The sequence below is a fragment of the Hyaena hyaena genome, unplaced genomic scaffold (genome assembly GCF_003009895.1).
Source record: "Hyaena hyaena isolate Hyena2069 unplaced genomic scaffold, ASM300989v1 scaffold_63, whole genome shotgun sequence".
NCBI classification, from domain to species: domain Eukaryota; kingdom Metazoa; phylum Chordata; class Mammalia; order Carnivora; family Hyaenidae; genus Hyaena; species Hyaena hyaena.
Window position 1 is genome coordinate 592,799 of NW_024080695.1, and position 14,107 is coordinate 606,905.

Sequence of the window (14,107 nt, forward strand, 5' to 3'; positions counted from 1 at the left end):
CTCTTGCGCCCTCTCCCCAGGGTGGATAAGCTTGTGGATGGGGCCGGGGACTTCTCCGAGTTCCTCGAGTGGCAGAGGAAGGTGCAGGCGGAGGACCGGGCAGAGCAGCTGGCCGCGGGCGAGTGCCGCCGGCTGCAGGGGAAACTCAGCCACGAGGAGGCCATCCTGGCCCGGCGGCACCTGGCGCAGGGCAACAAGCAGAAGGCCGACCAGAAGAAGGAGGAGGTGACGCAGCCTCGCGGGGGCAGCCGGGACGTGGGGAGGGGCGGGGGGCGGTCGGCGGGCTGTGACATCTCCTGGGGCTGCGGCTTGAGGGCTGACCCCAGGCCATTTTCTCCTAAGACCGTAGGGCGGCTGTGGTTTCTCTTTCCGCACCTTCACAGGTTGGGAGTTAGAGGCTGTCTGGGTGGACCGTCCGGCCAGCACTTGTGGTCCAGGCTGTGCCCCGCCCCCCACGAGCAGGGGCAGTGGGCCCACACGTCCACACACGAAGGAGGATCTGAGGGTGGCAGAAACTTCTGGAAAGGCGACACATTTGCGTACGGGGTCCTCTCCCATAGGGGGTCTGCTGGCATCTTCAGCAGCTCTGGTCTCAGTCCTGGCTCTGCCTCCTCCTGGGACAGGCGGCCTGGGCGGGGGCCCCCATTGCATCTCCCTGAAAGTCTGTTCCTTGCAGGGGCCCCCACGTGGCCTGGGCTCCACAGGCCTGACTTGAGCTCTGCTGTCCCCAGACGTGTGCCCCTAGGGCCCTGCGGTCAGGGACGGGGGGCGGGGGGGGGGGGGGGGGGGGACGTGCTCAAAGTTCGCTCGAATGCCCTTTGGAGAACTTGTTTGTGTCTGTTTGAATTTGATGTTAGGGTTTGCTTGTCCTTCCTTTTTATTTTTTTACAAATAGGAAGTCAAAGCGATCTGAAAAGTAGAGAAGTGTCACTTCTCGTGAGCTCCTTGCCACCTTCCCACCTCAGTTCTTACTGTCATTAATCTCTGGATCATCTTTCCTTCTAAGCAAGCGCGTACACATCCTTCCCCACTCCCTCTTCCCTCACATAAAATGCCTGCTTATCTGCGATGGGAAACGCTGGGCTAGTTTTCTGTGTTTGTGGAGAGAGGTTTTCAAGGAAGCTTCTAGAGGGGACATCGCTAAGCCCCAAAGTGACTGAGAGCGGGGCTTGGTCCTCGCTGTTCGGGCACATGGTGTCATCACCTTCCTCGGGGGAGCGGGCGGGGGTGGAGCCCCAGGACCGCGGGCAGAGTGTGCCGTGCTGACTTCAGAAATGTTTGCTCATCTGGCAGGTGCCAAACAGCACCTCAGTGCGGTGCTGATTGCACTTCATTGATTATGTGTGAATTTGAGCGTGTCGCCATGTGTTTAAGCGCCGTCCCTGTATCTTTCCCTGTGAACGACCTGTTCGTGGCTGTTCTCCCTGTTCTCGCGGCTCTACTGCGGCACGATTGACGAGTGAAGCTTGTGTCTGTTGAAGGTCCGTGACAGGGCGCTCGGCACACACGGAGCTAATTGCCGCCTCCGTCCCCTCCGAGGCCACCTCCTCCGCCTGTGGCTGGAACACGGGACATCTCTCTTAGCAAATTTCACGTACACGTTGTTATGAACTGCAGTCACCGCCCTGTCCTTTAGGTCTCCGGAACGTGCCCATCGTCTAACAGACTTCGCGCACTTGGACCATGCCCGAGGCTCTGGCCTCTCGTAAGTTTCCACACGGCAACTGTCCTTCTGTGCCTCGCTTATCTCACCTGGCATTATGTGTTCCTGGTTTATCCATGTTTTTGCAAATGGCAGGAATTTCCCTCTCTTTTAAGGCTACAGAGTATTCTCATAGTCCTCTGTGAAGGGACACTTAGGTTGTTGCCATGTCTTGGCTATTGTGAACACTGCTGCAGTGAACATGGGGGTGCAGACATCTCCTCAAAGGAGTGATTTAATTTCCTTTGAATCTATACCAGAAGTGGGATTGCTTCTGGGTTCTTATTTTATTTTATTTTATTTTATTTTTTAATGTTTTATTTATTCCTGAGAGAGAGAGAGACAGCGTGAGCAGGGGAGGGGCAGAGAGTAAGGGAGATACAGAATCAGAAGCAGGCTCCAGGCTCTGAGCTGTCGGCACACAGCCCGATACAGGGCTCGAACCCACGAATGGTGAGATCATGACCTGAGCCAAAGTCAGATACTTAACCGACTGAGCCACCCAGATGCTGCTGGGTTCTAATTTTAAAACCAGTAGTTCCGGGGGCGCCTGTCTGGCTTAGCCGGTAGAGCATATGACTCTTGATTTGAAGGTCCTGAGTTTGAGACCCACATTGGCTGCAGAGATTACTTTTAAAAAACTGGTAATTCTATTTTTAATTTTTTTGAGGAAAAAAATTAAAATACTGTTTTCCACAATGACTGCACCAATTTACATTCCCACCAACAGCACACAGGATTCCCTTTTCTCCACATCCTTGCCAGCATTTGTTATCTTTTGACTTTTTTATGATGGCCATCCCAACGGGGGTGAGGTGATATCTCATTATGATTTTGATTTCCATTTCCCTGTTAATGAGTGGTGATGAGCATCTTTTCCTGTGTCTGTCGGCTATTTGTTTATCTTGGGGAAATGTCTGTTCAGATCCTTTGCCCATTTCTTAGGTTGGCTTTTTTTTTTTTTTTTACTATTAAGTTGTATGAGTACCTTATATTTTTTGGATATTAACCTCTTATCAGATATATAGTTTTCAAATGTTTTCTTCCATTCCATAGGTTGCCTTTTCATTTTGTTGGTTGTTTCCTTTACTGTGCAGAAACCTTTTTGTTTGATGTGGTCCCAGTAGTTCATTTTTGCTCTTGTTGCCTGTGCTTTTGATGTCAAAAAAAAAAAAAAAAAAAAAATCATTGCCAAAGCCAATATGAGGGAGTTTTTCTCCTGTTTTCTTCTAGGAGTTTGTGATTTCGGGTCTTGTGTTTAAATCTTTAATCCACTTTGAGTTGTTTTGTGTGTGTGAAGTAAGGTGAGGGTCCAATTTAATTCTTGTGTGTGTGAATGTTTGTTGAAGACACGGTCCTTTCCCTGCCAAGTGGTCTCGGCGCCTTCGCCAAAGATCACTTGAACATTTTCTAACGAGCTGTTAGCCTTCATTTCTTTGGTTTTTAAGAGTTCTTTACATATTACGGGCAGTAACTTTGCAGATATTTTCTTCCAATCTGTCACTTGACTTTGCTCGTGTGTTTCACCATGCAAATTTATCGATCTTTCCTTTTATCATGTCTGGACTTTGAAGAGCGCGGAGGAAGTTTTCCCCAAACTCGTGTTATAGAGCAATTTGGCTCGGTGTCCTCTTGTGTTTATATTTCATTTTTACACCTGGGTCTCTAATCCACTTGAAGGTTATTCTCAGACATGGTCTGGGGTCTGGACCCACCTCCATGGCCATCCAGCTGAGGCTTGCAATCCGTGAATGCAGTATGTCTCTCCATTTACTTAAATCTTTTATTTCTTTCATCTGTGTTGTATAGCTTTTAGCATCCAAGTCCTGGACATGTTCTGTTAGATTTGTGCCTAAGTGTTTCTTTAATTTTTTTTTTCTGAGTCATTTAAGTGGTGTTATATTTTTAATTCTGGCGTCTGTGTATCTGATGCTAGTATATTAAAACATAATTGACTTTTGTGTATTGATCTTATATCTCGTGACCTTGCTGAACCACCTTAAAATTTTTCTAGGACAAACAAGGCGTTTTGTCATAGATTCCTTGTGATTTTCTATGAAGACAATCATGTCATCTGTAAAGAATAGTTTATTTCTTAATCTCTGACCTACGTTCCTATCATTTGCTCCCCTAGCCTACTGCACTGGCTAGAACTTTCCAGTACTGTGTTGAATAAGAAAGAGCATACAAGGGCGCCTGGGTGGCTTAGTAGGTTAAGCCTCTGACTCTGCCTCAGGTTATGAGCTCACGGTTTGTGGGTTTGAGTCCTGTGTCGGGCTCTGTGCTGACAGCTTCCAATCTACTGTCCCATCCCAACCCCCTGCCCTTTGCACGTCTCTGGGGAACTGAGGAGATGGGTACATAAAGACACTGGCAAGGCCTGAGGTGGCAGAGCTGGTCCAGGCAGATGGCACTCACAGCGCAGTCTGTCCCCCCCAAGCCTCAGCCTTCTCCTTGGTCCTGTGCTGCCCCCACATCTGCCGCCCTCCCACCCCCATCCTGTGCACATTTACAGAGAGCCAGGAGACACTGCCTCTTCCCCTCCCTCCCTGTTTGTGTGTCCCCACTGTCCCCAAGCTGTGTCTGTGCTGTTCCCAAGGTGTGGTTGGGCAGGGGCCCTGGGACCTAGCAGGGCAGGCCTCCTCCGCCCACGATGGTTTGTGGTTTGTTCTTTCTTTGCTTGTAATCAACTCACTTGAAATAAGGCCCCTTGCAGATTCTAGCCGCCTACCTCTTTTCGCCTCATATTTCCACATAAGCATCTTCCCACTTATTACCAAGTTTTCAAAAGTACTTTTAACGATACACTTTTTACTTCAGAACAGTTTAAAGAGTTCTACAAAAGTTGCAAAGATGGTGCAGAGTTCCCATATCCTCCCACACAGCCGCCTCTGCTGGTGACGCCTCCCGTCCCTGTCCCCACGCTAGCTTTGAACGGCCGCCACAGGGAGGCACCGCAGACCTGACCACAGTTGCGGAGGCCCCAGGTCCAAGGTCAAGGACGGCGTGAACTGGGCCATGCTCTCTGCTAAGCTCCCTGGGGAGGATCCTTCCTTGCCTCTTCCGGCCTCCTCCGGTGCCCCCAGGAATTCCTGGTCTGTGGCAGCCCCACCCCCGTCTCCGCCTCCGTGCTCACATGGCCATGCATCCACGTCTCTCTGTGTCCCTCTCCTCTTCTTATAGGCCCTTGTCATTGGATTTAGGGCCCGCTGTAAACCCAGGGCGACTTCATCCTGAGATCCTCACCTAACTGGATGTGAGATCACATCCTGAGGTTCCAGGTGGACGTGAATTTGGGGGAAGCACTAACCCACTACACCGTGGTTTATCGGTCACAGAGTCACGTGACTCTTACCTGAACTCCACACTTTGCTTAGATTTCATCACATTTTCTCCCCACAAAGGCCCTCTTCCTGTTCCCGGACACCACATCACGTTTAACGGTCATGCTTCAGACTCTTCTTAGCTGTAGCAGTTTCTCAGACTTTCCTGGTTTTTGATGACCTTGACAGTTTCAAGGAGAGCGGGTCAGGTATTCTATCGGATGCCCCTAAGCTGGGACATGTCTGATGTTCCCCACCATGTCATGGTTAGATTGGGGTTGTGGGTTTGGGGGGAGGACCATCACAGCCTGTCAGAGGCACCTGCTGTCAACGAGCTCTTTATTGTGATGTTGACCTTGACCCCCTGGCCAAGGTCGTGCCTGCCAGGTTTCTCCACTGCAGTTATCTCCCCCTTTCCACATAGTGCCCTGTGGAAGGGGCTCTCTAGGCAAAGCCCACAGCCAGGAGGGGGCGACACTGAGAATTCTGCTGCACAGGGGACTTCTCCCCCACTTTCTTATTCATTCCATCGCCTCTTTCAGTGTGGACTCATATATTTATTTTACACCTTGTGTTATCAAAAGCGTTACTTTGTGGCAAGCTTTGGCCTTTGGGGCCCCTTCAGGGTGACCTCCTGTGTCCGTCTGCCTGCCCTCTGTCCTTCCTTACTTTGGGACACAAGAAAATGCACCAGGCTCACCTGCTGTTTTCCCTGTCCCAGCCCTAAGATAAGCGCTTTCCCCGAGAGCCCTGGTTCCCTTTCTTAGAACCTTGGACAAAACTATGAATCGAAAGGGATGGTTGAGAGGCATTTTTGATACACGCCGCAAATTGTTTTACAAAAGGATTGCTTCGTGCCCAGTGTCTAAAGCTGAAGTCCACGCTACCTGCACGCTGATTCTCCACTTACGGTGCAGCCGAAGATGAGCCCAGGTCACGCAGGCTGCCAGGGGCAGGAAGGTCCATCGCTCCTGGCCCCCCAGGGCCGGCGACAGGAGGCGTAAATCCCACACTGTGCATTGCAGTAGCTGGAGGATGAACACCGTTTTTATGAATTGTTCACGGTAGCGCCAGACTGGAAGCAGTCTGCATGTCCATCCACAGCAGAACGGATGAAAACATGTGATATATTCCCCAAAACACACAGCCACAAAAATAAGCCACCTACAGCCCAGGCGATAGTGAGTATGAAGCTAACGAAGGCAGCGGGGAGCCACAGAGGCACGACGCAAGCAGACCCACCGGAGGGGTCCAGTCACATGTGACAAAGCGGCAAAGCCACAGCCGGTCCCGTTGTTTAAGACTCGGACCTGAAACAGCAAGAGAAAGAAGAGAGTGGGGTGACCAGCAGGATGTGCCTGGGGGCTCATGTGACAGGGACCCTGAGGCTGCCCAGGGGCCTGGCACGTCCTGGGCTCCATGTGGCTTCAAAGCATTGAGCACCCTCCTCTCTCAACTGGAGTCCAGGGGTGGGTGGGCTTCGGGCAGACCCAATGGCTCGGACTTGACTTCCCCAGGACCACAGCGCAGGAAGGGGGGACACGGGGTGGAGCTTCCCCAGTGGGCCTGACCTCCGGGGCCCCCGGAGCTGCTGAGCTCCATCTGCACTCCAGGGTGATGCGGGCTCACCTCATGCTGTTCCTGGGGCTGGGGCAGAGCGGGGCAGCGGCCTGCTGGGGGGGGGGGGGGCGCTGTGGTGGGGGGGCACTGTGGTGGGGTCAGGGGGCGCTGCGGTGGGGGGGCCCTGTGGGGGGGGGCCTGCGGCTCTGACCGTGGCGGGCCGCTGGTCTGAGCAGACGGCCGAGCTGATGCAGCAGTGTGCTGAGAGGCGCCTCCAGGAGGAAATGTCCCTGAAGGAGCAGGTGCAGCAGGTGGTGGAGGTGCAGAGGAACGTGAAGGCAGCGCAGATGAAGCTCCTGAGAGGCCGGCAGCAGATAGGTACGGCGGGGGGCCGGCCCTGCTCCCCCAGCGCGGGTCCCGGGCCGCCTCCTGCCCCAAGTGGCCGCTGTGGTCGCCGAGAGCCCAGGGCCCGCGAGGGAAGGCTGGGCTTGGGCAGGCCACCCTGTGACCCCTCAGCACCCCGCTTGGCCCTCAAGTTCAGGAGGTGATGGAGGAGAGCCGGGAGCTGCTGCAGCGCAGCGCAGAGGCGGCCAAGGAGGAGCAGAGGCGGCGCTGCGAGCTCATCGCTCAGCTGCGCGCCCTGGAGACGCAGCCCGTGCGCAAGGGCAAGCTTGTGGACCTGACCCAGGTGAGGACGCGGCCCGACCTGGGAAGCCTCCGCACGTCTTGCTGCGTCTGGGGTTGCCAGGGGAGGCCGTGTTCAGAATGCCCAGTGGGGCCACAGGAGGTCTGGCCCCCGGCCGAGAGCCAGCTGCACAAGTGGCGAGCCCGCTGTGGACGCTGCGCCTGCCCTGCAGGAGGCCCGGGATTGGCCCAGGGTTCATGATCATGTCAGGGTGACCACGTGAGCTCTGGGGGCAGGAGGCCAGGGCCCCTGGGAGTGGGCCAGGTAGGCTTCATGTTAAAGGAGGTCCGGGACCCCCAGGCCCGGGTGGAAAGAGCAGTGTAGGGAGGGCGCAGGTGCACATAGGCTGGGTGAGAGGAAGGCCCCAGGGCCTGGAGGCCCGTGTGAACAGCACCCTGGGAGGCCAGGCTGGCATCCGGTGAGGCGGGAGCAGGCCTGCAGGGCCCCGGGAGCTGGTGTGGGAGCCTGGCCGGATCCCAGGGAAGGCGGGGAGTCCGCAGGGCATTCTGCACAGGCCCCCCGGGGTCCTGGCTTGGGGAGACAGTGCTGAGCAACATGTGGGCCCCACCTCAGGGCACCCAGCTGAGATGTGCGGTCACCAGAGGGGGACAGAGGCTGGAGAGGCCGAATGGCAGGCACCTTGCACAGGTGCTGCCGAGGCGGGGGAAGGCGGGGCCCAGGGGCCAGACCGCTGGAACCTGGGGAAGGGGCACCCGCCTTGGCGCCGCGGACAGGTCAGGGCCCCGCAGAAAGCGGTGCCGGCTGGAGTGGGCCTGACGCCTGGCTGCGGGCCTCCCCGTCACCCTGCAGACCCCTGGGTATGGCCTGGAAGGGGAGATGTCCGTGGTGGAGCTTCGTGAGCGGCTGGCCCTGCGCAAGGAGAGCCAGAGGCGCGAGGAGGAAGAGAAGCGAGACCAGATCATCCAGGGCAAGCGCGCCCGAAGCCAGGGACTGCAGAACGTGGTGGAGCGGATCTCGCTGTGCCGCGCGGCCATGGGCAGATCCGCCGCCCTGAGGTGGGTACCGGTGGCCCCGGGGTGCAGGTGACTTAGGCAGGAGCAGGGAGCGAGCCTGCCTTTGCGACCTCCTGGGTGGGTTCTACGTGCAACAACACTCCGCCCTTCTGCCCAGGCCGTTCCCTTGCCGTAACTTCTCCCACCTCTACTATTGTGTTCGATAATCTTCAGACATACAAACATGGCAACAAAAATCATGCAACGATGGCCTGGATGCAAAATGATGGCACGTAGCTCGTGAGCATGACCTTTGCTGTGTGTTTCATCTAGCTAGCTACTTCCTCTGTCCCTGCAGAACTATTCGGAAGGAGTTGCAGGCATCAGGCACTTGACTCCTAAACACTCTGGTGTGTGTCTTCTGAAAAAAGACATTGTCCTACATAACCACAGCACACTGACACAACTAGAAAATTAACAAAAATTCCCATGATCTCAATATCCTGTCCGTATTCATGTTTCTCTAGTGTCCTAAGACTGTTCACTATGATTTTTTAATTTTTTTAAGTTTATTTATTTTGAGAGAGAGAGTGCATGTGAGAGTAGAGTAGAGGCAGAGAGGGGAGAATCCCAAGCAGGCTCCACACTGTCAGCACCAGGCCTGACATGGGGCTCGAACTCACGATGCAGATCATGACCAGAGCCAAACCCAAGAGTCAGACGCTTAACCCACTGAGCCCCCCAGGTGCCTGTTCACGATAACTTTTAAAAGATTGTTTGCTATAACTGTTTGTTTTTTTTCTTTTTCAACCAGAACCTGGCTGGGATTCACACATAGCATTTGATTGTCAAGCTTCTCAGCTTGACTTCCCTCTCTTAATGGAGAGCGTGTGCACGCATGCCCCTTTTGTTTCTAGAACACTGTGGTGTTCTTGTCTGTGGACTTGTCTAGCCTGTGTGTCTGTCCCGTGGCCAACCTTGGTCAGGCACAGGTTGGTGTCACCTGCCCCGGCCAGGCTGGCCTTTGGGCCTTGGCCTGATGCCCTAGGGAGGCAAGGCCGCCCCAGGGAAGAAGGCACCCAACCTGTCATAGCATAGCCGGGGCCAGGGCCTCACACACAGAGCTCCGGAAAGAAGTGTATAGCTGGGGTGGGGGTGGGGTGGGAGAGCGGGGTGGACAGAAGCAAGGAGAGTCACAAAATTCATCGCTTTTGGGGTGCCTGGCTGGCCACTCAGCAGGTCCCTAGGATGCCGTGTGTCCGGGACACCCGCCACTTCCAGCTGCTAGACTCAGCCTGACAGGCCTCACCCACCGTCCGGTTGGCACCCGGGAGCCTCCCAGGGTCCAAACCCACGAGCGCAGCTCCTGGAGCTCTGCGGGCGGCCAGGCTCCTGGCAGTAACCCGCCGGGACCTGCCTGGAGCCGGCGAGCAGGGATGGCGGCTGAGGCAACGGCACCCGCACGTGCCCTAATGCTGTGGGGTCCCCTAAACCAAAGCCACGGGGGAACAATCTGTATCATCAGGTCTCACTTTGGAAGAAAAACTGATCTAGAATGATAGAGATTTGCAAAGATCATAGCAGCGGCTGCCTCTGGGCAGGAGAGTGGCAGGGAGAGCGCCAGGTGGGCTCCGCATACCTACGGAGCCAAGATCCCTGGGATACATTTTTAAAACCTCAGGTACAGAGGCAGGAAGGGGGAGGCGCTGGGGGGACGTCACCCCAGAGGCCCTTGGAGAGCCTCTCCCCCCTGCACCTCCAACACTGTCACCACCCAGGTGGGAGGAGAAGAAGGCCGGGTGCGCGCCGCCGGCGCCCCCCCAGGACGAGCGCGTGCTCGAGCTGCGGCGCCAGGTGGAGGAGAAGGCGGCCGAGCGCCGCGGGCAGGCGGCCCTGCTGCCCGCACCGGCCCCGCGCGCCGCGCGCCCCCGGCCGCGGGTGAGCCCTGGGAGCGCGCGGGGAGGCCGGGGGCGCGGCGGCCCGGGGAGGGGGCGGGGTGGGGGGACTGCGGGGCCGGCCCGGCCCGCGCCGACCTCCCCGGCGCCCGCCCGCAGGCGCAGCTGGAGGCGCAGCACTGGCTGGAGCTGGAGCGGAGCCGGGAGCGCCGGCTGCGGACGCTGCAGCGGAGGGGCTCGGCCGGCGGGCACGCGCGCCGCCTGGAGGCCGCCTGAGCCGGGGGCAGGCGCGCCCCCGAAGCCCCGGGGGTCCCGCCCGAATAAAGCGTGCGGCCCGCGGAGTGCGCGTCCCCTTCCTGCGCCTCGCGCCCCCTCCACCCCTTCTCCCTGCTCCGCGGCCTCACTTGCCCCGCAGTCCACCTGCCCCGGATCAGGGCTGCCAGATAAGATGCAAGACGCCCCGTTAATGCGTAAGACAAACATGCAAAAAAAAAAAAAAAAAAAAAAAAAAGTATCCGTTCTGTATCGGCAATTCAAGTTTACCTGGGTGTCCTGTATTTTCTGTGCTAAATCTCGCCACCCTTGCCTTAGATGCTAGCCCTTCCCTAGGGCCCGGCGGAAGGCATCGCCCATGCCCCTCCCCTTTTGCGGAGCCCCCAGAGCCACCTCTGCACGTGAAAACTTGGAATGCCCACTCTCTGCCTGGAGTCCAGTGCCTTAACTTGTGTGGCTGCACGGGTGCATTTGGATGGAGACGTGGCTGGAATGCTTGGGCCACTGGGAAATGGCCAGTCTCATAATTTGTCTCAAGCAAACCTCACTGCGGCAGTGGACGGTGGGGGCCCATGGGGACGCAGGAACTGTCTCCTACCCCCCATTTTGCTGATGAGGCTAGCAGGGCTCAAAGAGGTCAGGTAACCAGTCCCAAAAGTCTTGACCCACAGCTAAGCCCGCATGACTTAGCACCACCAAGCCTTCTCCAGCATCAAGGGGACGTGGTTAGAGCCACTGGACATCCGGCTGCACCAGGATGCATTCATTCTCTTGGGTTCCTCTGGATCCAGTGCCAGGCTGGAGAGGGCTTGGCCTTGAGGACAGGCTGGCTGAGTGACAGCCTGCTGGTGAAATGCAGAATCATGAATAAAGCACAATGTGCTGCAGCTCCCAGGAAGGACAGAGGATGGGCAAGTCCATGGGGGGGGAGGGTCACGGAGGGGTGGAAACAGCCAGGTAGACAGATGTCCAGGAGAGAGATCCCCCCCAAACCCGACACCCTCCTGCACCCCAGCGCACATTCAGACCAGGAGGATGGGCAGCTTGAAGCGACGAGAACAGACACCGTAATTCTCCCCGAATATACTGAAGTGTCAGAACCCCAGGACTTTCTTTCCCCTGTTGGTAAAAAGAGAAATTTCCCACCTCCCTGTCAAAAAAGCTGAGAGGCAGATTAAAGGTCATTTAAAGAGATAAGCACATTTCTTCTATCCTGTGTGATGTATGATTCAAACCCACTTCCACATTGAGGACGACCTCTCCAGAGAGTCCCTGAGGAGCTCCGAGAGTTTCAAAGGATGAGTTACTAGCAATCCGCAGGCAGGGTGGCCTTCAGGATGTGCCTGATGCAGCAGTTCTGTCTTCAGGCGGGAGCAGCGCCAGCCTCACGACATCCAGAGGAAGACAGGTCATCTCTCCCTGGTGGCCAGCTCAGGAGGGTTCTCTGTCCTTGAAGCCTTGTGTGAACATCTGCTCCAGTCGCACTGGCCTGAACTGAATAGGCTCTGCCGAGCCAGATCCCGTGGCACAAAGCAAGTGCTATGGCCGGAGGGGAGAATAACCCCTCACCTGACAGACAGGCTCCTGAAGCAGAGGGAAGAGGCGCTAGCCCGGCAGATCTGTGGTGCTTCCGCAGTGCTGGGGGCTGGCACTCCACACCAAGGTCCCTGCTTGCCCTCTTGGACCCGGCAGCCACTCAGCTGCCTTGAGAGTACTGTGACTTCTGCTCCATAGAAACCCGGGTGGGAGCAGGCCTTGGGCCTGAGGTTGTGGCCTGAGGGCAGGCCTTGAGTCATGGATTGCTGGCCAAAGGTCTCCAGTCCCCAGGTTCCTTGCCTTGTGCCTCCCATCAAGAGGCATTCTATTTCCCTCAGCACCGGAGTCTGGGCTGACTCGCTTTGGCCAATAGGGTGCAGCAGAAATGGCCGCGTGCCGGCTCTCCGAGCTCCCTCAGGTTCCCTTGCAAGCCTGCCCAGCCCCAGCGTGAGCCTGTCTGGATGGCCTGCTGGGATGAGACACTGTGAGGCCAGCCAGTGGAAGCCATCCCCGCCCATCCTACAAACCCGCAACCCAGCAGAGCCGACGCGGGAGCCCAGCCAGAAGCGGAGCGCTCGCCCTGCCCCCACTAACGCGGAGCTTCATCCGCGACAATAAATGCCTATGTTCAAAGCACTGAGCTTCGAGGTTGGTTCAGAAGCAACAGCTGACTGACAGGCCCTCCGGAGCTGATGGCCTTCATTTACCGAGGCCTCCCCGCACCTGCGTGAGCCCTTTGAGAGAGAGAGAGAGAGAGAGAGAGAGAGAGAGAGAGAGAGAGAGGGCCAGCGGGAGGGAGCAGGGCCAGGCGACGCTGAGAACACACTCCGGAGCCCCCGGGGAATTGACACACTGCTTCAGGGTTCTTTTCTGCATACGTACAGCCAGCTGACCCTCACTGACAGTACCTCAAACTCACTTGGGCAGGGGTTCTTTGGAGATAGTTAACAAGTGGATTCTCAGAGCTTTCCACAGGGATTCGGGTTCTGGTGTGATGCCCGGGAACCTACATGTAGCGGTGTGGCACTTGGAAGCAACAAGGTCCCAGCCTCTTCTCTAAACTGGAAATATTCAGGGCCAGAGGCCTCATCTGTGAGGGAGCCAGGGATGTCCACACAAGTTCAGTGCCAAGTGAGGTTTGGAGAGAACTTGAAGGCAGCATTTGAGCATGAAAAGTGGCATGTGTCGTGACTTTGTTTTTCAATATCATATTTTTTAACTTTTATTAACTTCAAGTTTTATTTTGATTTTTTTTTTCCTTTTCAATGTTAATGTTTGAAAGAAACAGAGTGTGAGTGGGGGAGGGGCAGAGGGAGAGGGAGACACAGAATCTGAAACAGCCTCTAGGCTCCGAGCTGTCAGCCCAGAGCCCGCTGAGGGGCTCGAACCCATAAACCGTGAGATCATGACCTGAGCCGAAGTCAGATGCTTAACTGACTGAGCCCCCCCAGGCATCCCTTTATTTTGATTTTTTAAAAGTAGGCTCTCCACCCAGCATGGAGCAGAACACAGATGACCCTGAAAGCAAGACCCGGGCTGAGATCAAGAGTCAGACTCTTGAAGTGCCTCGATGGTTCAGTCGGTTAGGTGTCTAACTCTTGATTTCGGCTCAGGTCATAACCCTAGGGTAGTGGGATCAAGCTTTACGTCAGGCTCCACACTGAGAGCCTGTTTAAGATTCTTGCTCTCTCCCTCTGCCCCTCTCCCCCGCTTGCACTCTCTCTCTCTAAAGTAAAAAATAAAAATTTAGAGTCAAGATGTTTAACCACCTGAGTCACCCAGACACCCCAACTATTTTTTAAAAACTTTTTGGGGCGCCTGGGTGGCTCAGTCGGTTAAGTGCCCAACTTCGGCTCAGGTCATGATCTCACGGTTCGTGGGTTCGAGCCCTGCGTCGGGCTCTGTGCTGACAGCTCAGAGACGAGCCTGCTTCAGATTCTGTGTCTCCCTCTCCCTCTGACCCTCCCCTGCTCACGCTGCCTCTCTCTCTCTCTCAGAAATAAATAAAACATTTTTAAAAATTAAAAAACACAAAACTTTTTGGGGTGCCTGAGTGGCTCAGTCGGTTAAGCGTCCAACTTTGGCTCAGGTCATGATCTCGCAGTTGGTGGGTCTGAGCCCCGCATCAGGTTCTGTGCTGACAGCTCGGAGCCTGGAGCCTGTTTCAGATCCTGTGTCTC

At 55.9% G+C, this 14,107-nt stretch overlaps 1 protein-coding gene across 1 annotated transcript in view; it reads left to right on the forward strand.

Annotated features, from left to right (window-relative positions):
- The window catches only part of CFAP99 (cilia and flagella associated protein 99), a 36,987-nt gene extending 26,593 nt beyond the window's left edge, over window positions 1-10,394 (forward strand). Inside the window, exons 11-16 of the mRNA XM_039232105.1 lie at window positions 21-225; window positions 6,822-6,963; window positions 7,122-7,273; window positions 8,081-8,286; window positions 10,002-10,161; window positions 10,278-10,394. Coding sequence (XP_039088036.1) covers window positions 21-225; window positions 6,822-6,963; window positions 7,122-7,273; window positions 8,081-8,286; window positions 10,002-10,161; window positions 10,278-10,394 — 982 coding nt within the window. The remainder of the gene's footprint in view (window positions 1-20; window positions 226-6,821; window positions 6,964-7,121; window positions 7,274-8,080; window positions 8,287-10,001; window positions 10,162-10,277) is intronic.
- Window positions 10,395-14,107: the final 3,713 nt, after the last annotated feature.